This window comes from Leuciscus leuciscus (genome assembly GCF_965113295.1).
Source record: "Leuciscus leuciscus genome assembly, chromosome: 3".
Lineage (NCBI taxonomy): Eukaryota > Metazoa > Chordata > Actinopteri > Cypriniformes > Leuciscidae > Leuciscus > Leuciscus leuciscus.
Genome location: NC_138727.1, coordinates 59,764,811 through 59,790,178, shown reverse-complemented (window position 1 = coordinate 59,790,178; position 25,368 = coordinate 59,764,811). Strand labels below are relative to the sequence as shown.

Genomic DNA, 25,368 nt, shown 5'->3' with positions numbered 1-25,368 from the left:
AAGATAGAGAGACAGAGAGAGAGAGAGAGAGAGAGAGAGAGAGAGAGGGGGGGATAGAGAGAGAGAGAGAGAGAGAGAGAGAGAGAGAGAGAGAGAGAGAGAGAGAGAGAGAGAGATTAATAAAGAGGGAAGTGAAACTAATGCTTCACATGTGCTTCAGTTGACAGTGACATCTGATGGAAACATTCACAAACAGCAGCGGTTCACATTGCAACCATAAGCGCAGGTTTCTGATTGATCAAACACAGAGAACACATGAAAGAGCCCCTATTAAGGACAGGATTCTAGACGCTCCACAAAAAACAAAAGTCCAGGAGGGTGGTGAATTTGGGAAGGAATTGAGGGCCAGGCTTGTGTAGTGGAAGAGAGCCTGGAGACTGAGAGGTAGACAGTGGGAAGACTTGTATAGCCCTCCAACTCCAAACATGTATATACACAGGGGCTAACAAGCTTAACAAGAAATCGAGCTAACGACACACCTGAAACCAACATGAAAAACTACAAGAGGACTACAAAGATGGCCGACAGAACAGGAAACAGGAAGTATAACAAAGTTCAAGGACAAACAGAGAACAAAGGACATGATTAATAACAGTACAATAAGATTATTTAGTATTACAACTTTTCTGAAATGGTATGTTTAAATATGCAAATGGAGTATTTTATAGGAGCATTTCTAAAACAGAGATCTGAACATTACAACTCTTGTTTAATTTTGTTGACATATTAAAGTTTTTTTTAAAGAGGGTGTTTTGGATTTCTCTTTTTTATCACTCCATAAATCATAAAACACTGTCAACAGCCACAGAGAAACATCTGAGCATATTTTCAAGAGTAAAATGTGAGTCTGATCTCCTACTGGTGGAAGAGAGTGGTTCAGGTGTTCAGCACCACGGACAGAGATTCTTCAGAGATTCATCACGATACACAAACACAGTCTGATGATCTTCTGTCATCATCAACATCAAATTACTCTTCAGAAATGTCTTATGATGCTGGATCAGTGACCTTCAATGAAACATTACATACATCAACAAATCATAAATCAGTTTATTGGAAACAGATGAGACTTCTGTAGTGAGCAGACCTCCTGAGAGACCAGTAAAAAGGGAGCAGACCTCCTGAGAGACCAGTAAAAAGGGGTCACTTGCTCTTCAACAGCCTGGTTGGTGCTCACAGAACAGGACACAAAAATCAAAAGAGGAGACCCAAGGTCTAGCTAGGACCAAGGAGCAGGACCGGAGCACACAACGTTTAAATTATTTTTATTGGTGCAAAATGACTAACGTTTTGACGCCCATGCGTCTTCTTCAGAGTCAAACAGTCAATGGCAACGATGTACAGATTTTAAAGAATAAAAATTCAAGGCATTGGCCACTGGCCTAGGTGGGTGTGGTACATCAATTAACCAATCCTATACAAGCACTCAGGTGAAGACCAAAAAGAAAGAAAAAGTGTATACATATAACTTAAACACCTTCAAAAAAAAAGGAGAAATACACGTATACATAAAAAAGTATACATACAGACCCGCTAGCAACATGTATACAAGTGCCTCAAAATGTGAACTATAAAAAGCAAGAGAGGCCCAGTTCCTCATTAAGACCATTAGGTTCCACTATGTTAAGAGTGAAAATCCAGAAAGCCTCTCTTTGTACTAGGGACTTCACTATATCGCCTCCTCGTTGGGAGGGTAGAATTTTTTCAATACCCCACAATTTCAAGGACGCATTGGAGCCGTGATTAGCTTGTACATAATGCCTCGCAATTGCATAGTCCATATTACGGTTCCGAATTGCTGCTTTGTGTTCTGCAATGCGTAGTTTAAGGGGGCGTTTAGTTTGACCTACATACACCAAACCACATGGACATTTCAACATGTAAATCACGTGGGTGGTGTTACAATTAATAAAATAATTAATCTTGTATTTTTTACCTGATTGCTGAAAATTGCTTTGTGTCATTTGAGTTAGAGCAATGGGTACAATGCCCACATCTGTCTCTAAATGACGTTTAAAAGTAATACGCGGCGGTTCTGCGCATATATCTTTAAGAGCTGGATCGCTCTGCAAGATGTGCCTGTGTTTCTTACTGACATGCTTTATTTCTCCGCCAATATGAGAGAAATCTGTGGAGAAGCAGAGTCTTTGCTTTGAGGCGCGTTTGGTTTTAACCAGGAGGTGTGATCGTTGCATCGATCTGGCTCGTTCATAGGCTGCGGAGATGTCGCTTTCAGCATAGCCCCTACTACGAAAGCGATCTGTCATTTCTACTGCCCTGCGCTCAAACTCGGCATCGCTACTACAGTTTCTTCTAAGCCGTAAAAATTGGCCAATGGGAATATTTTTAATAAGTTGTTTGGGGTGATGGCTATCTGCTCTGAGGAGGGTATTTCTGCTAAGAGGTTTGCGATAGATCGATGTTTCTAGACCTCCTTGGGAATTTTTGTAAATAGTCAAGTCCAAGAAGTTAACATTGTCTGTAGAGTGTTCTACTGTGAATCTCAAGAAGGATGTGGTAGAGTTGATATAGGCCATGAATTTATCCAGTTCAAACAAAGTCCCCATCCAAATGAAGAAAACATCATCAATGTATCTCTTCCAAAGAGGGATTTTAGAAAGGAATAGGTTGTTCACAGGGTTATCAATAAATGTAGCTTCCCATAAACCCATTACTAGGCATGCGTACGACGGTGCAAAGCAACTACCCATACTGACCCCACACTTCTGTAGGTAATAATAGCCTGCATATTGGAATTAGTTTATTTTTAACACAATTTCCGACAATGTCAGTAAGAATTCATTGGGAGGAGCTATATCAGTGGCCCGTCTTGCAAAGAAGTGTAGTAACGCCTCAGTCCCTGCTTAGTGATAGTCCCTGCTTTATGAGGAATGCATGTATATAAACTTTGCACGTCACAAGTTACCAGCATGAAATTGTCACGGGGTGACAAACAGCTCCAGATCTGTATGAGTGTTTGTCGTCATGACAACTAAACGGCAGATTGGCGACAGGTGTAGGGACTTCACTCTGAGCGTCTGATTGAGGCCACTCCCGCTTTTAGAGAGGATAAAACACACGAGGAGGAGAAGGCTGGATGTACTGTGCCATGCTGTGGTGCTGTGTTGTTCTTCTGCCCTGTTGATCTGGATCGTCCTCCCCCCCGATCGTTGGTGGTTTCTCTCTCGTGGGGAATTGGTTATGGGCACTGCAGTTGAGGGGTTGTCTTGAAGGAAGAGGAGCGTTGTTTGAGAGGACGCGAGGACGGCCCAGAGGAATGAAACGCGCTGACTGAGCTGGAGAAGAGAGAGATGAGTAGTTAACAAACTGAATCTCATAATTGCATTGTGTTCTCCACTAAATTGGGTATTGGATTGAAGTGTTTGGAGCATGTGTACACCCTTCACCGAGTGAAATACTGATTCTTTGTCGATCTCTCACCTCCTCTCCCCGATTGGAGTTCAGCGAAGTGAAGTCCGTCTGTGACCGCGAGGAAAAATCTCTCGAGTGTTCTGTCCGCCCCTGGCGATCATCAGTGTGGTAGACCAGGACTTGCGGGTGAGTGCTGGCCTTATGCGCACTAGAAGAGTGAAGTTGCAGTGTTTAAATTGACGTTTCCCCTCACGATTGCATGCTTAGAGTTGGATTGCAGTGTGTGTGTGTGGAAGAATATCTTTATTGCTGTGCAACCGCCCATGCGTCCTGGGGGTCTACTATCTACCGTGAGAGCTGAGTGAGATTGCTTACATCTACGTGCGGTGTCTAGAAAGAAGAACCTCTGCGAGATAACATCACCCCATTTGAGAACTGTGTATTGCTGTTGAAGTTGATTCTGTCTGTCCTAGAGAAGCCCCGCTCAGCCTGCGACTTTGAGCCTGTTGCAGTCCGAAGCCCAACTGCACGGTGTGAAGTTATCTGTCCCCTGCAACCCACGTGAGAGCTGTGTATTGCTGTTGAAGTTGATTCTGTCTGTTCTAGAGAAATCTCTGCTCTGTCTGTGACTTGGAGTCTGCTGCAGCCCTGAAGTCCAACTGCATGGTGTGAAGTTATCTGTCCCCTGCAATACACGTGAGAACTGTATACTGCTGTGTGAAGTCTTAATTTCGTCTGCCTTAGAGAAAGCTCTGCTCTGTCTGTGCCTTTGAGTCTGCTGCAGCCCTGAAGTTCAACTGCATGGGGTGAAGTTATCTGTCCCCTGCAACCCACGTGAGAGCTGTGTATTGCTGTTGAAGTTGATTCTGTCTGTCCGGGAGAAGCCCCGCTCAGCCTGCGACCCGAGTCTGCTGCAGTTTTGAGCCTACCTGCATGGTGTGAAGTTATCCGTCCCCTGCAACCCATGTGAGAACTGTGTATTGCTGTTGAAGTTGATTCTGTCTGTTCTAGAGAAACCCCGCTCTGTCTGTGACCTTGAGGCTGCTGCAGCCCTGAAGCCTACCTGCATGTTGTGAAGTTATCCGTCTCTTGCAACCCATGTGAGAACTGTGTATTGCTGTTGAAGCCGATTCTGTCACCTGTGACACTCACCTGTCTAACGCTCTCCCATTGAGAGTCTGGCACCAGTCTGTGAAGGGAGTGCGCCTTGATCCCTCTACTCACCTGTGATACTCACCTGTCTACTGCTCTCCCACTGCGAGTCTGGCACCAGTCTGGAAAGGAAGTGCACTTTGAACCCTCTACTCACCTGTGATACTCACCTGTCTACTGCTCTCCCACTGTGAGTCTGGCCCCAGTCTGTGGAGGAAGTGAGCCGTGATTTCTCTACTCACCTGTGATATCCACCTGTCTAACGTTCTCCCACTGTGAGTCTGGCACCAGTTTGCGAGGAAGTGAGCCGTGATCCCTCTACTCACCTGTGATACTCACCTGTCTACTGCTCTCCCACTGCGAGTCTGGCACCAGTCTGTGGAGGAAGTGAGCCGTGATTCCTCTACCCACCTGTGATATCCACCTGTCTAACGCTCTCCCACTGTGAGTCTGGCACCAGTTTGTGAGGAAGTGAGCCGTGATCCCTCTACTCACCTCTGACACTCACCTGTGAAGGAAGTGATCCCCGTTCTCCCTACTCACTTGTGATACGCACCTGTCCAACGCTTTCCCACTGGGAGTCTGACACCAGTCCGTGAAGGAAGTGAGCCTCGATATCCTTACTCACCTGTGATACTCACCTGAGATTCTCGCCGGTCCATACCCGCGGCGGTGCTGTTCCGGGTTCCTGGGAAGAAGAAGACAAGGAATTTTAGATTAGGATTTCTTAATTGCTTTTTAATAGAAAATAATGTTGCCATTCCTTTTACTCCTGCCTCTTGCCTCCTCCTTGATACGCTCCTCTGGGTGACAGTGGTTTAGGGGTGAGCGCAGTCTGGCTTGGCCCACCCCGACCTGTGACAAAATCATGGTCACATTCAAACGAATCCAAAAGTCTCAATATGTCAGATGTGTCACCTAAATAAGATGGTAATTCACATACATATTTTTTCAAGAAGAAGTCGAGATAATGTGACAAAGGTTCAGTTAGACAGCCAATACTAGACACAATGGGCCTGAGTGGTGGATCAATAAGGGATTTATGTATTTTGGGAAGTCCATAAAACACGGGACATACAGGATGTTTTACAGTCAAAAAATATTTTTCTTTTTCAGAAATCCAACCCCTTTGTAATGCCTTCTCCAATAACTGATCAATCTCCGCTTTATGGTGTATGGTGGAGCGAATGGTCTCTCCGCTCCTGAGAGACCAGTCGCTCCAGACACGCCCACTTTAGCTGTCAATCACAAATATCTGACTGAATCAGTGTCTTCATCAGTTTGAATGTGACATTTAGCAAATACTGAAACTTACTAGATGACGCTGATAGTTTGTTCTACTCGCCCATGATGTGCAGATGAACAGTAATGGAGTAACTGTACGAGTGTCCATTGATCCAAACTCCACATAAATAAACTCCTCCATCATCTGGAGTCACAGCAGAAATACTCACAGTTATGAGTTTCTGTTTGTCATCATGTAACCCCCTAGACTAGAGTTTTACACTGTTCTACACTTTTGTTAGATATATGCAGTACCGTAGTTTCCCTGTAGGGGCCGCTATATAAACTGGTTGACTGAGACGTAGATATTGAGAGAAGAAGACTCTTCTTAGCTGAGGAGGACGCGGGCTTCTTTCTGCCCGGAAGTTCTCCCCGAGGAAGTGAAGTTACACTGGAACTTAGCGAGCTCGGGCGAATGGTTCAAACGTTTAATCAAGAACTGACGGATGATCCTGGGAGAAAGGAGTGTCTGGAAGTGGGAGTTTGGAAAGAGGTCAACTAAAAACGGAGAAGATGAAGAAGGCAGCGGGTAGGCACAACTATGTTGAGAATGGGTCAGAGTGGGGGGACACTGATGTGGGTGATAGTGAGGGAGGTATGGATATAAGTCAAGAAGGTGAAAAAAAGAGGGACAAGAGAGGAAAAACCTTTTCTGGGATCAGTACAAAGAGGGTGAGGAGTAATGAGGATTATGGGAAAGTAATAAAAGATAAAGGTACGGAAGGACTAGAATTTAAAATCATATTGAGATTTAGTGAGGAGAAGGGAATTTCGTCAATAAGTCCGGTGAAATTAACAACTGTATTGAGAAACCAGATCGGGGATATTGTAGTAGCCAAGGTGTTGAGAGATGGTAATCTAATGATAGGATGTAAAAATGAAGAACAGAGAGAGAGGGCTGGAAGGATTAAAGAAATTGGGAGGTTTAAAGTAATAAGTACAAGTCAAATTGAAAAAGGAAACATGTGGAGTAAGGGAGTGATATGGGGGGTACCAGTCGGGGTCACAATGGAGGAAATCAAAGCAAATCTTAAAGGAGGAAATCTAAAAGGTGCTCGAAGGATGCAAATATCTCGGGAGGGAGTGAGGAAGGACAGTGAGCTGGTGATTCTGGAGTTTGAGGAGGAAGTGCTCCCAAAGAATGTAACACTAGGTTTTTTTTAGTTATAGTGTAAGAGAGTATGTTCCAAAGCCAATGAGGTGTTATAACTGTCAAAGGTTTGGACATACAGCAATAACATGTAAAGGCAGAAGAAGGTGTGCAAGATGTGGAGAAGATCATGAGTATGGTCAGTGTAATCACGAGCAACCAAAGTGTTGTAATTGTGGGGGTAGTCATAGTGTGGCTTACGGTGGATGTGAGATGATGAGAAGGGAAATGGAAGTACAACGAGCTAAAATTCAAAATAAGATCTCATATGCAGAAGCTGTGAAAATGGTTAGTAAGAGTGATGAAAGAAACCGAGCTGAAAGACAAAATATAAAAGTACCAGACCAGGCAAAGGAGGGGATAGTAATGGTTGATCTAAAGAAGTTAGTCACTTTCATAGCAGGGGTGATAAATGCAACTATGGAGGTGAAATCTAAAACGGAGAGAATACAAATAATCGTAAAAGCAGCAGTTTATCACCTAGATATCAGGGAGTTTACATGGGAGGAGGTGAGGAATGAGCTAAGCAATCAAGCAAGCCAGGAGCAAGTAGGGACTGGATAGTATTAATAATGGTCCTCTTGCTACAATGGAATGCTAGGAGCTTAATGGCCAATGGACAGGAATTTAAAAAGTACATTGATGATCTTCCCAATAAACCAGACATTATTTGTGTACAGGAAACTTGGTTGAGACCAAATTTTGAATTCAGGTTGGATGGATATGCCTCTGTAAGGTGTGATAGGGGGGATGGAGTAGGGGGAGGATGTGCTACATTTATTGGAAATGATATTTCATTCAGAGAAGTGAGTGTAGGGGGGAAAGAACAAGAATATGTTAGTGTAGCGATATGGACAAATGAGGGAGAGTGTGTAATTATAAATTATTATAATCCTTGTAGGAAATTAGAGCTGGGGCAGATAACACAAATAGTAGGGTTGGATGGTAACAAGGTGTGTTGGGACTTTAATGCTCATAGTACGTTATGGGGAGTTATAGAAGATTTGCACAGATGCAAATGGTGAGGTTATAGAAGAATTGCTAGAAGAGAGAAACATGGTTTGTTTAAATGATGGGAGAGGGACTAGAATAGATGTGCATACAGGGAACATCTCAGCTTTGGATTTAACTTTAGTTTCTAGGAATTTAGCGGGAATATGTGAGTGGGAGCTATCTGAAGAATCATCGGTAGGTAGTGATCATTTTCCAGTATGGTGTAGTGTTTTATTGGAAATAAATAAGGATCAAAGGGGATTAGTGGGGAAGTGGATATTTAGTAGTGCAAAATGGGAAAGATTTAAATATATGTGTGAGATAGAAATGGACAAAATAGATCTAAATGAGGAAATTGAGGAGATTGATAAAAATATTAGAACAACAATACTACAAGTTGCCAAAGAAACGATTTCTAAAAGCAAAGGGAAAATGAAAAGAAAGGCAGTTCCCTGGTGGACAGAGGAGTGTGGGAAAATAGTGAAAGAAAGGAATAAAGCACTCAGATTATTAAGAAGAACCCATCATTTTCATAATTTGATTAAATATAAAGAAACGCAAGCAAATGTTAGGAAAATTATACGAAAAGCAAAAAAGCAAAGCTGGCAAACTTTCTGTGACAAAATTGGTAGAGCAACACCTGTTGGAGATGTGTGGAACATGATTAAGAGTATGCGAGGAATTAGAAGGGAATGGAAGTATCCAATATTGAAGATGGGGGAGGAAACAGCAGTGTCTGACCAGGAGAAGGCAGAGATGATAGCGAAGGCATTTACTCTTATTCATAGTTCCGATAACTTAACGGAGGAGGGCAAGAGAGGAAGGACAATGACAAGATTAGCATATGGAAATTATCTTGAGAGAAGGGAGGATAGTAATAGTATAATGGATGCGCAAATTACAATGGAAGAAATGAGAAGGGCAATAAAAAAATCTGGATTAACATCTCCGGGTAAAGACGATATCTGTTATGTAATGATAGAGCATTTAGGTGTTTTAGCATCTACAAAGTTGCTGGGTTTTTATAATAAAGTATGGGATTTAGGGAAATTGCCAACTGGGTGGAAAGAAGCTATAATTATTCCCATCAGGAAACCAGGGAAAGATTTGTCAAGCCCAATGAATTATAGACCAATAGCACTTACGTCACATGTAGGAAAGATAATGGAAAGGATCATTACAGATAGATTATCCTTTTGTATGGAAAGTAGAGGAATTTTATCACCTCATCAGAGTGGATTTAGGAGGGGTAGAGGAACGATGGATCCTGTTATGTGTTTGGAAACAGAGATAAGGAAAGCTCAAGTTAATAAAGAATCTGTAATGGCAGTGTTCTTTGATGTAGAAAAGGCCTATGATATGGTTTGGAAGGAGGGAGTAATGATAAAATTCAAAATGATAGGAATAGCAGGTAGGACATATAATTGGATTAAGGGATTCTTGGATGAGAGAAGTATACAGGTAAGAATTGGGACAGCGGTTTCAAGAAGATACATGGTAGAGAATGGTACTCCTCAGGGCAGTGTTATTAGCCCTATACTCTTTTCCATAATGATTAATGATGTTTTTTCACAAGTACAGGGGGATATCGGACAGTCATTGTTTGCTGATGATGGAGCCTTATGGAAAAGGGGAAGGAACATTAATCATATTAAAGGTAAAATACAAGAGGCAATTAATGTGGTGGAGAGATGGTCAATTGCATGGGGATTCAAGTTTGCAATTGGGAAAACCAAGGCAGTATTTTTCACTAGAAAGATAGGGGTTGAGGCCCAGGTAAAGATGTATGGGCAAGATATAGAACAAGTAAAAGTTTTTAGGTTTTTGGGTATGTGGTTTGATGATAAGTTAACTTGGAATGAGCATATCAGAAGGATAAATACCAAGTGTAAAAAGATAATAAATGTGATGAGATGCTTAACAGGGTCAGAATGGGGGGCAAGTAGGGCTGCTAGTAAAAATGTGTATATAGCATTGATAAGATCAGTATTAGATTACGGGTGCATTGCTTATGGATCGGCAGCAAAAACGTCATTAAAGAAGTTGGATGTGGTGCAAGCTCAAGCTCTAAGACTATGCTGTGGGGCTGTGAAAACAACTCCTGTGGCTGCTCTTCAGGTTGAGATGGGGGAAATGCCGTTGCACATTAGACGTAAGCAGTTAATGATGCACTACTGGATAAATTTACAAGGGCATTCAGGGGATCGACATCCAACAACTAAGATACTTCTCCCATGTTGGGAGAGTGAAAGAGCTAAACGGGGATGCTTTGCATGGAGATGTGAGGAAATAGCTGGAGACATGACATTAAATCAAGGTGGATATATCCCGACAGTGCCATTATCAGTGACACCTCCTTGGTTGTTTCCTCCAGTGTCAGTAGATTTATATTTCCTGGAAAAAATGCAGGGTCAAAAAGGATTTGGAAATATTGCAGAACTGGTGGAAGATAGAATTCAAAAACTATATCAAACATATGTTGAAATATATACAGATGGATCCAAGGATCCTAATACAGGGGAAGCAGGTTTTGGTTTTAGTATTCCTACATTGCATGTTTCTGGTAAGAGAAGGACGTCAGATCATCTATCAGTGTATACAGTTGAGATGTTGGCTATTGTAATAGCATTACAGAAGGTAGAAGAGTTACAAATTAAAAAAGTTATTTTATGTACAGACTCATGCTCGGCATTAATGTCACTGCAGTCATTTGCATCTAACAGCAGGCAAGATATAGTAAATGAGATCTATGAATCATTGTACAGAATTAAAAATATGAACATGCAGGTAACATTTATGTGGATTCCAGCACACAGAGGGATTAAGGGAAATGAAGATGTGGATACATTAGCAAAGCAGGCCCTGATGCAGGAGGAGGTCTTGTGCGTCTCACTCAGTAAGTCTGAAGCTAAAGGAATAATTAAACGAAATATCATTAAGGAGTGGCAGAACAGTTGGGATACAGGAAACACGGGGCGACATCTCTATATATTACAGCAAGTTGTGGGTACAGGAAGGATAGCCAGAAGAAACAATAAAGAGGAGAACATCTTGACAAGGCTAAGGGTAGGACATACTAGGCTTAATAAAACTTTGCATTTAATAAATAAGCACCCTTCAGGAGTGTGTGATCACTGTCAAATAGAGGAGTCAGTTGAGCATGTAATTCTTCACTGTCAAAAATTCTCTCAAGAACGGGAAGTATTACGGGTGGAAAGTAGAAAGTTAGAACAGGAAGAATTAAGTCTGAAAAATGTTTTTGATATTGAAGTAGGGAAGTTATTCTGTTATTTGAGAGAAACTGGATTGATAAATAGAATTTAGGGTCATGAAATATTATTAGTATTATTACTATTATTATTTTTATTTATTTTGTTTCTGCAAGGGAAGGAAAACTCTGGCCCACACTCCAACATAGTAGGTGGCAGTAATGCACCATAATGCTGGTTGCCACCTGCCATTAAACGTTACAAAGAAGAAGAAGAAGTTCTTAGCTGAGACACGAGGTGATCAAGCGCTGCTTTTGAAGTGTTAGTAATGCACGATTATCTGACAAAACATGTTTGAACTTTTCATATAAAATTGCTGAAGTATGTTCATGGGTTTCAAAAGGAATTCCAATTGATGTTGATTGAGAAACATTACTTCTGCGAACTCTGGTGAGTTTATGTGTTCAAAGAAATGTTTAGTTGATGTGCTTTAACTGATTAATGATCAGAAAATTGTATTTATGTTATAGTGAATGAAAAAAACAAACAGTCAGAGTTAAAATATGATGTTTATTGAAAGTATTTTTGTATTTCAATACACGTTTTACAAACGGAGATCATGGGAAACCGATAGATTTAATTCTTGATTAATTAATTCTATGATGTTCGGGAAAAAAAATTATACCTGAAAGTGAGTATTTTTGAAATGCAGATGATTAATCTGTGTGTTGAACAGAGATTTATTTGTGCATATTTAGTATGCTGACATGTACTGATGTTAATTAGCTATGATGAAAAAACTTTCAGCTCATTTATATTATACTGTGTCTCATCAAGCACTGAGATGATTGACAGCAGCGTATTCACTGTAATCCTGATTATTCCTGAAACTGACACTATCAGGACAGTCAGATTTCTTGTGGAAATTCACCACTGCGTAATTCAGATCCTCAGCAGATGTGATGCAGCGCTGAGAGTCACCAGTGCCTTTCTCAACTGTAGTGTAAACACAGTTAGAAGAAACAGAGGGGCTTGTGGGTAATTGGGCATTGGCATAAACAGTGTCAGAAGAATCAGAGGGGTTTGTGGGTAATTGTTTGTGAGTGTCTTTAATGTTCTCACAATCACAACCAGTGTGAGAAACCTGAGGAGAGACAGATAAATGATTTAAAGCTCTGAATATCATTAGGATGGAAGGCATTAGACATTTAACTAGAAAAAAAGTTTGAGACAAACTTTAAGTTGGCTTGAGAAAGCCGGACCAGATAGTTTGAAAGAAATAAAAGTAGTTAGGAGTTTGAAGTAGTTTGAAGTTTAAAGTAGTTTAAATTTTGATTGATAAATTAGTTATAAAGAAAGAAAAAATATTAGTTAGAAAGAAAAAGATAGATTAGTTAGAAAGAAAGATTAGTTAGAAAGATAGATTAAAAGAAAGATTAGTTAGAAAGAAAGAATGAAAGAAAGAATGAAAGAATGAAAGAAAGACTGATAGTTGGAAGGAAAGAAAGAAAGAAAGAAAGAAAGAAAGAAAGAAAGAAAGAAAGAAAGAAAGAAAGAAAGAAAGAAAGGACTTGTGGATTACAAAGAAAGAAACAAAGTTGAAAAAGAAAGAAAGAAAGAAAGAAAGAAAGAAAGACTGATTAGTTGGAAGGAAGAAAGGAAGAATGGTGGATTAGTTAGAAAGAAAGAAAGAAAGAAAGAAGATAGATTAGTTAAAAAAAGAAAGAAAGATTGATTAGTTAAAAAGAAAGAATGATAGATAGATTAGTTAAAAAGAAAGAAAGAAAGAAAGATAGATAAGTTAGTTAGAAAGATAGATAGATTAGTTAGAGAGAATAGAGGGCACCTTCCATCTAAAAAACTGACAGTTTTATTGCTTTATGGCCCTCAAAGCCCCGCCCCCTTTGACCGTGGGAATTTCCCACGCTAGCTCCTCCCACTTATGGGCTGTACAGTACACCGTGGGAATTTCCCACGCTAGCTCCTCCCACTTATGGGCTGTACAGTACACCGTGGGAAAATCGGATTTGTGTCACGCCTCCTTAGGGGTTGAACATTTGAAGCGTGGGAAAATTTCCCACGCTCAGTAGTTCTAAACAGTGTAAATTAAAACTTTTTAAAAAATGTACAATAAAGACATAGCCAGAGTGTGAGATCAGTGTTTTTATTAAAGAAGACAGATGTACATTCATCACTTTCAAAACATCAATGAAATAAGTTAAAATTGCATTTTTCTCTAAAAGAGATATTAAAAAATGAGTTAGTGTTATTTAAAGATGTTAAAACATTAAAACAAGTTAAGAGTTTTTTAATTTACAGAAAAGATTGATTTGTAAGCATTTAACTTTCAGACAGTATTTGTAAAACTTTTACATAAAACACAAACTAGTTTAAAAAGTGTTACGTTTTTACATACCCAGTTGTTAAAGACTCGGAGTTTAAAGATATATAAGTGGTTCGTTGTAGTGGAGCAAAGTGTAGAGCGTCCATTCAGTCCACAGGTCAGACAGAAATAAAGCAGTCTGAGGCCTACAGAGAGACACACACAAACCCCGCCCCTAGCCCCGCCCCAACAGATGTCACCGTGGGAAATTCCCACACCCCCCTTCAAGCTCCCAAATAGAAAACACGTCCGGTCAGCTCAGTAGCCAGACTTAAATGACCAAAGAAAACCGATGCAACGGCCCGGAGAGACCACACCCCCTAACACGCCCCTCTCAAAGCTCATAGGTTGTGTAAAATTAAGACACACCTCTCAGATGTCATTGGATGATACAAATGACATCACTCACGGGAATCCCCCTCCCACAGCATCACAGTCACATGAGCTGTTTAAAAAGGAGCGCAAACATGACAAGAGCTACTTGTGGTTTTATTCAAGTAGAACACTATGGCTACGTCAGACCCCAAAACTCCTGAAACATTGATGAAGCTATGGAGGATTCGACCTTAGCGCCGCGAAAAAAAAAAACATAGTTACCAGGACCCGTTTAACGCGATTTCTCCACGAGCCGGCGGAGCGCAAGTGAAATACTTTTCTGGAGGACGTGCGTGCGAAGTCAGATTGGTTAATGGATAACGACGAGCGATTCCCAATTTGTTTTTTTATGGAAAGGGATTGGATTTTATTTTATACAGGAGAATGGAGAGATTTGAAAGATGATGGGAGTGAACCGGTTTTCATAGCAGAGTGGGCTGGATTAACCACGGTTGCAAGATACCGACTTCTCACGGATTATATATATATATAAAAAACACCCAGAGGATTACGTTTATATACTTTTTTGGAATGGATGTACCCAAATGTTCGTAGCCTATTTCTGAGGATGAGCATTTAAAATAGCCTACTACGATTTAAAATTCATGTTTCAATGGAATGTTTTACATGTGTTGGAACAGATTTTTTCTAAAATCACGTAGCTTTTTTTAAAATGGAGCGACGCATTTGGATCTGTTGATGGATACGCACCAATAGGATTACCGGCTGCAACGAATGGATACCCACAGAAAAGCATCGATTGGCTGAATACATTTTGTGATTATTTAATCCTTTCTATGTAAAGTATTTTGAATTGCCAGTGTATAAAATGTGCTATATTAATAAACATGCTATGCCTTGCTTCGCCTATGTCATAGGAGAAATTATATTTAACTCACACTCACACAAACACCGACCCCCACTCCTCCCCACTTTTGGACCGAGCCCTCCAACGTGGGAAAATTCCCACGGTCCACATTTAAAGGTGTACTTTTCACAATCACATACAAAAAAAGACATTAATACAATGTTTATCATTAAAATACAAAGGGTGGTAAACACACATTTTAAAAATAATATATACATTTAAAATACACATGTCGTTAGCGTTCATACATTTTTAATTAAAGAAAAGTTTTGCTTTCCATATGTAAAACTTTTTAAAAACACGGCATAAAGTTAAAATGCAATGGTTTAGTATTCGTACATTTTACAACGTTATCTGAAAATAGTTAGAAAGTGGTCGTTCACATACAGATAAAAAAATAAAAAAAAAAACGTTCAAAACAACGTCAACTAAAATACAATATGCTACTAAAGTTTAGTTTTAAGTTCCGTATGATACTACATCACTCATCGCCGGTAGAAACATGATTGAGTATAGATCATGTGTGAAGCAGAGTCTCCGCCCACCCAACGCTAGATTTATTTATAATTACACTAGTAAATAACATTTATAAAAAATAATAGTTGTTTAAAAAATAAAAAACTCATATTTCAGTTAATTTTGGACTTTTGGTGAAGTTAACAAATATTCACTACTGATTTATTCACTCTTCGATAGGATAATCCACATCTCCCAATGGAGAAATCTGATCATTGTTTGAGAATGCGTTTTGGAGTAAAAAAATAATAAATCTGTTCAAAACTATGTGATTTAAACTGTAAAACCGTGAAACGTAAGTGACAGGCAAACAGTTTTCTTTTCACAGACATGTAACACTTTCACATATAACTTTTTAAAATGATACAGACCTTTAAAATACAAAGGTGTAGTATTTAAAACGTTAGGCCTATCAGAAAAATGTAAAACAAGTTAGAATGTTTTCCTTCACCTACAGATTTTAAAACCTGTAAAAAAAAATATTATAGAATAGAAAGTTATAGAATGTCTTTCACGAACGACTTTTAAAGATACCAGAAAAATGGTAAATTATGTTTTTTAAACAATGTTTCAAACGTGAGCAACATATCAAACATATCAAACTACAACAGTTAAAAAATACATCAAACAAATAGATTATAAGCAAAACTTTTTAACATAAACTTTTGTTTAGTTTTTAGCTAACAATATCTCTTACGCTGTCCCGCAAAGCACATGAATGAGAAATAGAGTCTCCGCCCACCTAAAACTCCGCAACGTATGAGAATACACATGCGCAGCGCTAGCCTATAGCTACAGATTTAAATCTTGGTAAAAAAGACTTATCAAAACAACGTTCAAAATGTTTACATTTTTTATTTAGGCTAATTTAGTTATTAATTCACTATTAGATATTTCTAGCCTAATATTTTCAAGCATCTGTCCACACACACACACACACACACACACACACACACACACACACACACACATACATACGGATGAACGTCTTAACTTTTACGACATCATAGAGAGAGAGAGCATCACTTTGTACCATGCTGTGTTATGCCTAACGAGAAATTATCTCTTCTGAACTCTGAATGGCATTGTGAGCTTTGGGTGATACTGTAAACTTTTGGTTTTCTTTACAAGAAATTGATGAAAGCTATTTTTAGAGTCGACATGAAATCAAAATTTATCCTATTTACTTTGTTAGCGCATATTACTAGTCTTGTGGTGAAAAATTAATCCGTGCAAGTTAATACACAGGAAAAATGGTTGGTCATGGTAATCTTTAATCAAAGTCTGAAAAGCGACTTCCGGTCTGGAAATGGCGTTTCTTTTCTGATGACGTCAGTTTGACGGCTTAACCACTCCTTAAACCGTCTGCTATGAGCAGAGATGGACAGGAGGAGTCTGTTCAATATTCCCTTTCACTTGGAAATACGTCACAACAGTGGAGAAAAGTCGTTTTGCAACTTCCGGTTCACGGGGACTTTAAAAAACATTAATACAACTCTTTGCTTTACAAAAACTGTTTATTACACTAAAACAAGACACAAAATAGGATATTTCATTTACCCCTACAGTAGTCATAATAGTTATTTCTTTATTTTTATTCTGTATTTTTACAGACCTAAAACCATGAGGCTTCAAAGTATGGATTGGAAGTAAATTACCAAAGACACAAACGATTTTGAACATTTATACATTTGTGTGTTGCAAAAGCAGAAGTCTATCTTCTTTATATAAAGAATCACCTTTATTTATGCTTTAATTTCTTTAAAACAATCTGGTGACCTGCATTATTTCTGTGATTACATGATTAGTAATATTGCGAGAGGTTTCCTCACACGTATAAAAACTCTTTAGATGTCTTTGTGACAAACACAACATCTTCACTTAAAATACTTTTTTTAAATGTATGGCCGATCCTTTTTCTTCTGACAAACTTACATTTCATATTAATTACCTGAGGCGTTTAACAACCACATATAGGGAATGCATGTTAATTAAATGTTCGAGAAAGCTAATATTGGTGTAATCTCTGAGAGGTCTCACCCCCAGATGCAAAACTATGCGTTGGGATAATCCAGACATAGCTTTACTAAAAGAAAATATTATGGAAGTCATTTTCAAACTGTGCGTAGGCTATGCTTCAACATGTAATTATACAATATTTTATATATTAATATCATGGTTCCATGTTGTTTGTTTGTTTGTTTGTCTGTTTGTTATTAACTAATACCTTTATCTTTTAACTAACACTTCAACATCCAGAACAAAATTAAAGAGATGTATGAGCTAAGGATGTTCTCTGACCCCCAAATAAACGGATAATGGAATGTTCACAATCTACAATATACAGTTAGATATTCTCCTACTTAGTATGTGTAATAGTTGTGCTTAATTCTTTGGGTGTATTTTTACACACCCTATGGACTAACTTTAAAACATAATCTTTATACACGAATCACACATGTCCTTATAATCCATGTAAGATTCAAAAGACCAAATCACTAAGAAAAGAGCCGTTTATAATAAATACACAAAAGTTTTCCAAATGATGGATTTATTACTCCGCTAGATTTAGTCATCTTGTTCAGATAGCACAACGCTGTTTCACATGTTGTATGTTGGACTGTATGTGTTTTAGGCGAAGACGTTTCTTTGAGAGCTGAAATAAATGACAATTAAGAATTTAAGTGATAGTCTTTCTGTCTGACTAAATTGATACTTCATTTAGTGCAACTTTCCCTCTATCTACGAATTACACAAAGTGCATGCTGTTTTACACTTAAACTATTACAACAGAATCACATCTAACTATTGCACTGAGAGAGGCATATTCATCCAAGCTCGAGGCTGTTAAACTTCCACACTTTGGTAAAACCTAAATTCTAGAGGTCAATTGGGTTAAAAGTAAATGCATCATCATGAGCCATTTTAAAACAAATACAGAAAAGCCACTATAGTGACGGCCAGTTTTAGCGTGTGAATTGACATTTTACATATTACGCTGTTTACATCTTGTTTTTGTACAGTTTTTGTTCATATAGGAATGTATGAAAAACATGAACAAATATTGCATAAAGATAATTAAATGACGGTCCTTCAAGTATGAGAGTGACTAAACAAATCATATTTATTTTAGAACATCTTTCTGCTATGTCTACGAAACATTGACGTGAAAGATGAGTATTACACTTCAAACTCGTCTAACTATTACACTTATTTTGTTATTATTACACGGTTATTTTGTGTGTGTGTCACTAAACAACATGGTTAAGCTAATGAATTATAGTTGATGCGTGGTATTTTTACGTGAAAGGAGGAAAAGGAATATTTAACATGTAAAAATAAAAATATTTTAACCTATCGTCAATTTCAATTGTTAGATAAATCATCTAACAATCAACAGTTATATGTGAAACAATTAGAGTTGGTGTAAATTTGCACATCCAAAAACTGTTGTTACTTGGATGATGAATATCTTCACTTTATGATAGGAAAGTACGTACAGCGCCTTTGACCAATCCTCTACATATGGGACACTTGCGCAGAGAAGGCGCACATTCTTTGCACACAACTAGGTGACCACAGGGCATGAAGACAATGTTCACTTCCTTATCCATGCAAACTTTGCATGTGCGCTCCTCTTGAAGTCTTCTTAACTGTTCCTCCATAGGCAAGTCTGAAAGATCTTGACTCGGTGATGCAGCTTCATTTGTCTGGGTCATCAGTTTTCTCAGCAGGCAGACATCATTCTTCTTGATCCAGTTGCGGAAGATTTCTGCTGCTGCATTTCCTTTCGACAGGACTAACTCAATGAGCTGCCCTGTCTGCTGCTTGACTATAGTGCAGTTACGAATAATGTCATACTCTTTCTGTGAGATGACGTTCTCCTCTAGAAGATGGTCCATTAAGCTCTGCACGCTTTTTAGCTGCTGTGAGATGACATGATGATGTTTCTTAAGAAAAGTAAAACCATCTGATGCCATTTCCTCAGCAAGAAGCTCTCGCTCCTCCTCTCTCTTCTCATCTTCTGCACTTAGTAAATCAGACACCAACTCTTGAACGGTTTTGTAATTTTCTCCACTTGCGAGAATTTTGCTCTGCACGGTTTGCTTCACCAGGCCACGCTCAAATCCCATCTCTAAAGCAGACTTCACCACAGGATTGTTCATCATCACTGCATCTTCTGAACGGTCTTCTCCAGGATCCAGGTGTACAACAGCTGGATCAACAAATTCTCTCGAGTTACTGTCTCCATTAGTCAATAGCTGTTCAAATAGTCTTGGAAATCTTGCTTGAATCTGATGAACAAACTCTTGGCCCTTTTCTTGCAACAGGTATTCACATCTTGGAAACCACTTGGCATGCTCTACCCATGGATCATCACCAGACTCCCAACATCTGAGTCCACCATCACAACAAAAGCACTTCACGTCATCACGACGACCAACATATTAAAAACCAGCCTTAGCCAATTGGTCTGGTCGAACAGTTATTCTTGAGGGCCAGTAGACAAATGTGAGCAACCTTTCTTCACACTGTTGCATTGCCGAGTTAGATACATTGGAAAGGTCGCCGCCAGATAAAGGTACATTATCTGCACGGTCACCTCGAACAAAGCGGCAGTTGGGGTAATGCCTCTGGTGCTCTGATACTGCCCGATCTCCCGGTTCCCAGTTGCTAAGCTGGCCTCCACAACTGAAGCAAGCCACTCTGTCGCCCTGGCCAAGGTAGTAGAAACCACTTTTGGCAAGCTCGGCTGGACTTATTGGTGCAAGAGTCCAATTCTGAAAGGTGTCAAGGCGTTCCTGTTCCCGACGCATGTCAGGACTGTGACAAGCCGGAGGTCGCTGGTGAGACATATCCTGGTGAGACATATCCAGGTTTAAGTAACCCACCAGCTCCTCCATTTGGTCTGAAACGGATGCCGTGGTGGTCGATGTTACGGGTATCGCAGGGCTGTAGGATGGCTACTTTGCGAAACGGGAGAAAAGGCAGGGTGTGAGGACGACAGGAGGTTTTGTCCGGGTTGTGTGCGAAGTCCTGAAATATTTATCAGGACAACAGCTCACTCCGCCCCGCTGGAGGGGTTGTCATCATGACGCCGTAAACTGCTGTAGGCCTATAGGATTACATATAATGCCACATTGAATCAGAAGTAGCGTCATGGAGAAGTTATGCATATGCCACCGGAGAGATGTCTATAATTACACCAAAATTTTATATATAAAAATATACATATATTTTTAAAACATAGCCTACAGTATGCATGGGTGAATTGTACGTCATAAGATCTGTAACAAGCATGTAGAAAGTAGTTAGGATGTATTTCATTTTGCCTAGGCTTTAAGTTAATTTTACCAACTATTAAGATGTTAAAGTTCATAGACCTTTAGCACATTCAAATGTATTGAGTTAAAATGAAAACGTGATATCAATATCGCATTACCGAATTCATGGGTGTTTAATAGCTTCAATAGTTATCAAGCACCAGCTGATTTAAGTTTTTCTTCAAACAAAAGTAATTTTCTGACAAATCATTGTACACATACCCATGTGTTTTGTTGTATGCACAGATTTTGAGGGTCGCTTATAGAAAGATGTGTCCTTTGTTTCGCGGTATTTTTAAAAAACATAGATCTACATAGATGTTTTACACGATAAGATATGTCAGAGAACCTTGTACGACAATCTATATTCGCATAAAGGGTTAAAATGTAAAATATACATTTTAGCGCTATTTAAAAACTAGGACGGTATAATAATATAATGTAAATGTCTCACGTGAAGATGATGGTTTAAACCATAATTTTATCAAATCAAGTCAATTCATGCGAATACTGTCGTATATGAACAAAGAGAAGACCTAGAGTTCACTAACATCACAGCTAACTGTAGGAAACAGATATCCGGGGGAAAGTGTAAAGAAAACGCCATACAAAACATTACAATCACACCCGACAATATGATAAGTGTTACGCTAGTGATGATAAAAATTGTTAAACAATTTCAAAACAGGGTAAGATGCCTAAAAACAAAGGTGTCCAAAATGTTACATGCTAATACTTGGTCTTGTTTCAGAGTCGGTATGCTCCGGTGAAAACTGTCTGAACTTTGATGAGGCCGACAACAATATAGGGCTGTTAAACATGCGGTAGAATAACAATGTTCAATATAAACAAGAATCCTGCTCTAATGGATGTGCAAATTTACACCAACTCTAATTGTTTCACATATAACTGTTGATTGTTAGATGATTTATCTAACAATTGAAATTGACGATAGGTTAAAATATTTTTATTTTTACATGTTAAATATTCCTTTTCCTCCTTTCACGTAAAAATACCACGCATCAACTATAATTCATTAGCTTAACCATGTTGTTTTAGTGACACACACACAAAATAACCGTGTAATAATAACAAAATAAGTGTAATAGTTAGACGAGTTTGAAGTGTAATACTCATCTTTCACGTCAATGTTTCGTAGACATAGCAGAAAGATGTTCTAAAATAAATATGATTTGTTTAGTCACTCTCATACTTGAAGGACCGTCATTTAATTATCTTTATGCAATATTTGTTCATGTTTTTCATACATTCCTATATGAACAAAAACTGTACAAAAACAAGATGTAAACAGCGTAATATGTAAAATGTCAATTCACACGCTAAAACTGGTCACTATAGTGGCTTTTCTGTATTTGTTTTAAAATGGCTCATGATGATGCATTTACTTTTAACCCAATTGACCTCTAGAATTTAGGTTTTACCAAAGTGTGGAAGTTTAACAGCCTCGAGCTTGGATGAATATGCCTCTCTCAGTGCAATAGTTAGATGTGATTCTGTTGTAATAGTTTAAGTGTAAAACAGCATGCACTTTGTGTAATTCGTAGATAGAGGGAAAGTTGCACTAAATGAAGTATCAATTTAGTCAGACAGAAAGACTATCACTTAAATTCTTAATTGTCATTTATTTCAGCTCTCAAAGAAACGTCTTCGCCTAAAACACATACAGTCCAACATACAACATGTGAAACAGCGTTGTGCTATCTGAACAAGATGACTAAATCTAGCGGAGTAATAAATCCATCATTTGGAAAACTTTTGTGTATTTATTATAAACGGCTCTTTTCTTAGTGATTTGGTCTTTTGAATCTTACATGGATTATAAGGACATGTGTGATTCGTGTATAAAGATTATGTTTTAAAGTTAGTCCATAGGGTGTGTAAAAATACACCCAAAGAATTAAGCACAACTATTACACATACTAAGTAGGAGAATATCTAACTGTATATTGTAGATTGTGAACATTCCATTATCCGTTTATTTGGGGTCAGAGAACATCCTTAGCTCATACATCTCTTTAATTTTGTTCTGGATGTTGAAGTGTTAGTTAAAAGATAAAGGTATTAGTTAATAACAAACAGACAAACAAACAAACAAACAACATGGAACCATGATATTAATATATAAAATATTGTATAATTACATGTTGAAGCATAGCCTACGCACAGTTTGAAAATGACTTCCATAATATTTTCTTTTAGTAAAGCTATGTCTGGATTATCCCAACGCATAGTTTTGCATCTGGGGGTGAGACCTCTCAGAGATTACACCAATATTAGCTTTCTCGAACATTTAATTAACATGCATTCCCTATATGTGGTTGTTAAACGCCTCAGGTAATTAATATGAAATGTAAGTTTGTCAGAAGAAAAAGGATCGGCCATACATTTAAAAAAAGTATTTTAAGTGAAGATGTTGTGTTTGTCACAAAGACATCTAAAGAGTTTTTATACGTGTGAGGAAACCTCTCGCAATATTACTAATCATGTAATCACAGAAATAATGCAGGTCACCAGATTGTTTTAAAGAAATTAAAGCATAAATAAAGGTGATTCTTTATATAAAGAAGATAGACTTCTGCTTTTGCAACACACAAATGTATAAATGTTCAAAATCGTTTGTGTCTTTGGTAATTTACTTCCAATCCATACTTTGAAGCCTCATGGTTTTAGGTCTGTAAAAATACAGAATAAAAATAAAGAAATAACTATTATGACTACTGTAGGGGTAAATGAAATATCCTATTTTGTGTCTTGTTTTAGTGTAATAAACAGTTTTTGTAAAGCAAAGAGTTGTATTAATGTTTTTTAAAGTCCCCGTGAACCGGAAGTTGCAAAACGACTTTTCTCCACTGTTGTGACGTATTTCCAAGTGAAAGGGAATATTGAACAGACTCCTCCTGTCCATCTCTGCTCATAGCAGACGGTTTAAGGAGTGGTTAAGCCGTCAAACTGACGTCATTAGAAAAGAAACGCCATTTCCAGACCGGAAGTCGCTTTTCAGACTTTGATTAAAGATTACCATGACCAACCATTTTTCCTGTGTATTAACTTGCACGGATTAATTTTTCACCACAAGACTAGTAATATGCGCTAACAAAGTAAATAGGATGAATTTTGATTTCATGTCGACTCTAAAAATAGCTTTCATCAATTTCTTGTAAAGAAAACCAAAAGTTTACAGTATCACCCAAAGCTCACAATGCCATTCAGAGTTCAGAAGAGATAATTTCTCGTTAGGCATAACACAGCATGGTACAAAGTGATGCTCTCTCTCTCTCTATGATGTCGTAAAAGTTAAGACGTTCATCCGTATGTATGTGTGTGTGTGTGTGTGTGTGTGTGTGTGTGTGGACAGATGCTTGAAAATATTAGGCTAGAAATATCTAATAGTGAATTAATAACTAAATTAGCCTAAATAAAAAATGTAAACATTTTGAACGTTGTTTTGATAAGTCTTTTTTACCAAGATTTAAATCTGTAGCTATAGGCTAGCGCTGCGCATGTGTATTCTCATACGTTGCGGAGTTTTAGGTGGGCGGAGACTCTATTTCTCATTCATGTGCTTTGCGGGACAGCGTAAGAGATATTGTTAGCTAAAAACTAAACAAAAGTTTATGTTAAAAAGTTTTGCTTATAATCTATTTGTTTGATGTATTTTTTAACTGTTGTAGTTTGATATGTTTGATATGTTGCTCACGTTTGAAACATTGTTTAAAAAACATAATTTACCATTTTTCTGGTATCTTTAAAAGTCGTTCGTGAAAGACATTCTATAACTTTCTATTCTATAATATTTTTTTTTACAGGTTTTAAAATCTGTAGGTGAAGGAAAACATTCTAACTTGTTTTACATTTTTCTGATAGGCCTAACGTTTTAAATACTGCACCTTTGTATTTTAAAGGTCTGTATCATTTTAAAAAGTTATATGTGAAAGTGTTACATGTCTGTGAAAAGAAAACTGTTTGCCTGTCGCTTACGTTTCACGGTTTTACAGTTTAAATCACATAGTTTTGAACAGATTTATTATTTTTTTACTCCAAAACGCATTCTCAAACAATGATCAGATTTCTCCATTGGGAGATGTGGATTATCCTATCGAAGAGTGAATAAATCAGTAGTGAATATTTGTTAACTTCACCAAAAGTCCAAAATTAACTGAAACATGAGTTTTTTATTTTTTAAACAACTATTATTTTTTATAAATGTTATTTACTAGTGTAATTATAAATACATCTAGCGTTAGGTGGGCGGAGACTCTGCTTCACACATGATCTATACTCAATCATGTTTCTACCGGCGATGAGTGATGTAGTATCATACGGAACTTAAAACTAAACTTTAGTAGCATATTGTATTTTAGTTGACGTTGTTTTGAACGTTATTTTATTTTTTTATCTGTATGTGAACGACCACATTCTAACTATTTTCAGATAACGTTGTAAAATGTACGAATACTAAACCATTGCATTTTAACTTTATGCCGTGTTTTTAAAAAGTTTTACATATGGAAAGCAAAACTTTTCTTTAATTAAAAATGTATGAACGCTAACGACATGTGTATTTTAAATGTATATATTATTTTTAAAATGTGTGTTTACCACCCTTTGTATTTTAATGATAAACATTGTATTAATGTCTTTTTTTGTATGTGATTGTGAAAAGTACACCTTTAAATGTGGACCGTGGGAATTTTCCCACGTTGGAGGGCTCGGTCCAAAAG

General features: G+C 38.1%; 3 protein-coding genes and 1 long non-coding RNA gene across 4 annotated transcripts in view; 2 read left to right on the top strand and 2 right to left on the bottom strand.

The window, feature by feature from the left end:
* LOC309493708 (B-cell receptor CD22-like) overlaps window positions 1-25,368 on the top strand; it is a 273,995-nt gene that overhangs the window by 12,388 nt on the left and 236,239 nt on the right. The gene's annotated exons all lie outside the window — the stretch shown is intronic.
* Window positions 1-25,368, bottom strand: part of LOC309493716 (polymeric immunoglobulin receptor-like) — a 223,154-nt gene that overhangs the window by 164,654 nt on the left and 33,132 nt on the right. The window lies entirely within an intron of this gene.
* LOC309493992 overlaps window positions 701-25,368 on the top strand; it is a 138,752-nt gene continuing 114,084 nt past the window's right edge. The window contains exon 1 of the long non-coding RNA XR_014204170.1: window positions 701-717. This is a non-coding gene — a long non-coding RNA (uncharacterized lncRNA). The remainder of the gene's footprint in view (window positions 718-25,368) is intronic.
* On the bottom strand, window positions 18,403-21,025 carry LOC309495096 (baculoviral IAP repeat-containing protein 2-like). The gene has a single exon (XM_082164643.1). It carries the CDS (start codon window positions 19,469-19,471, stop codon window positions 18,782-18,784), a length of 690 nt encoding a protein of 229 aa, XP_082020769.1. The 5' UTR covers window positions 19,472-21,025; the 3' UTR covers window positions 18,403-18,781.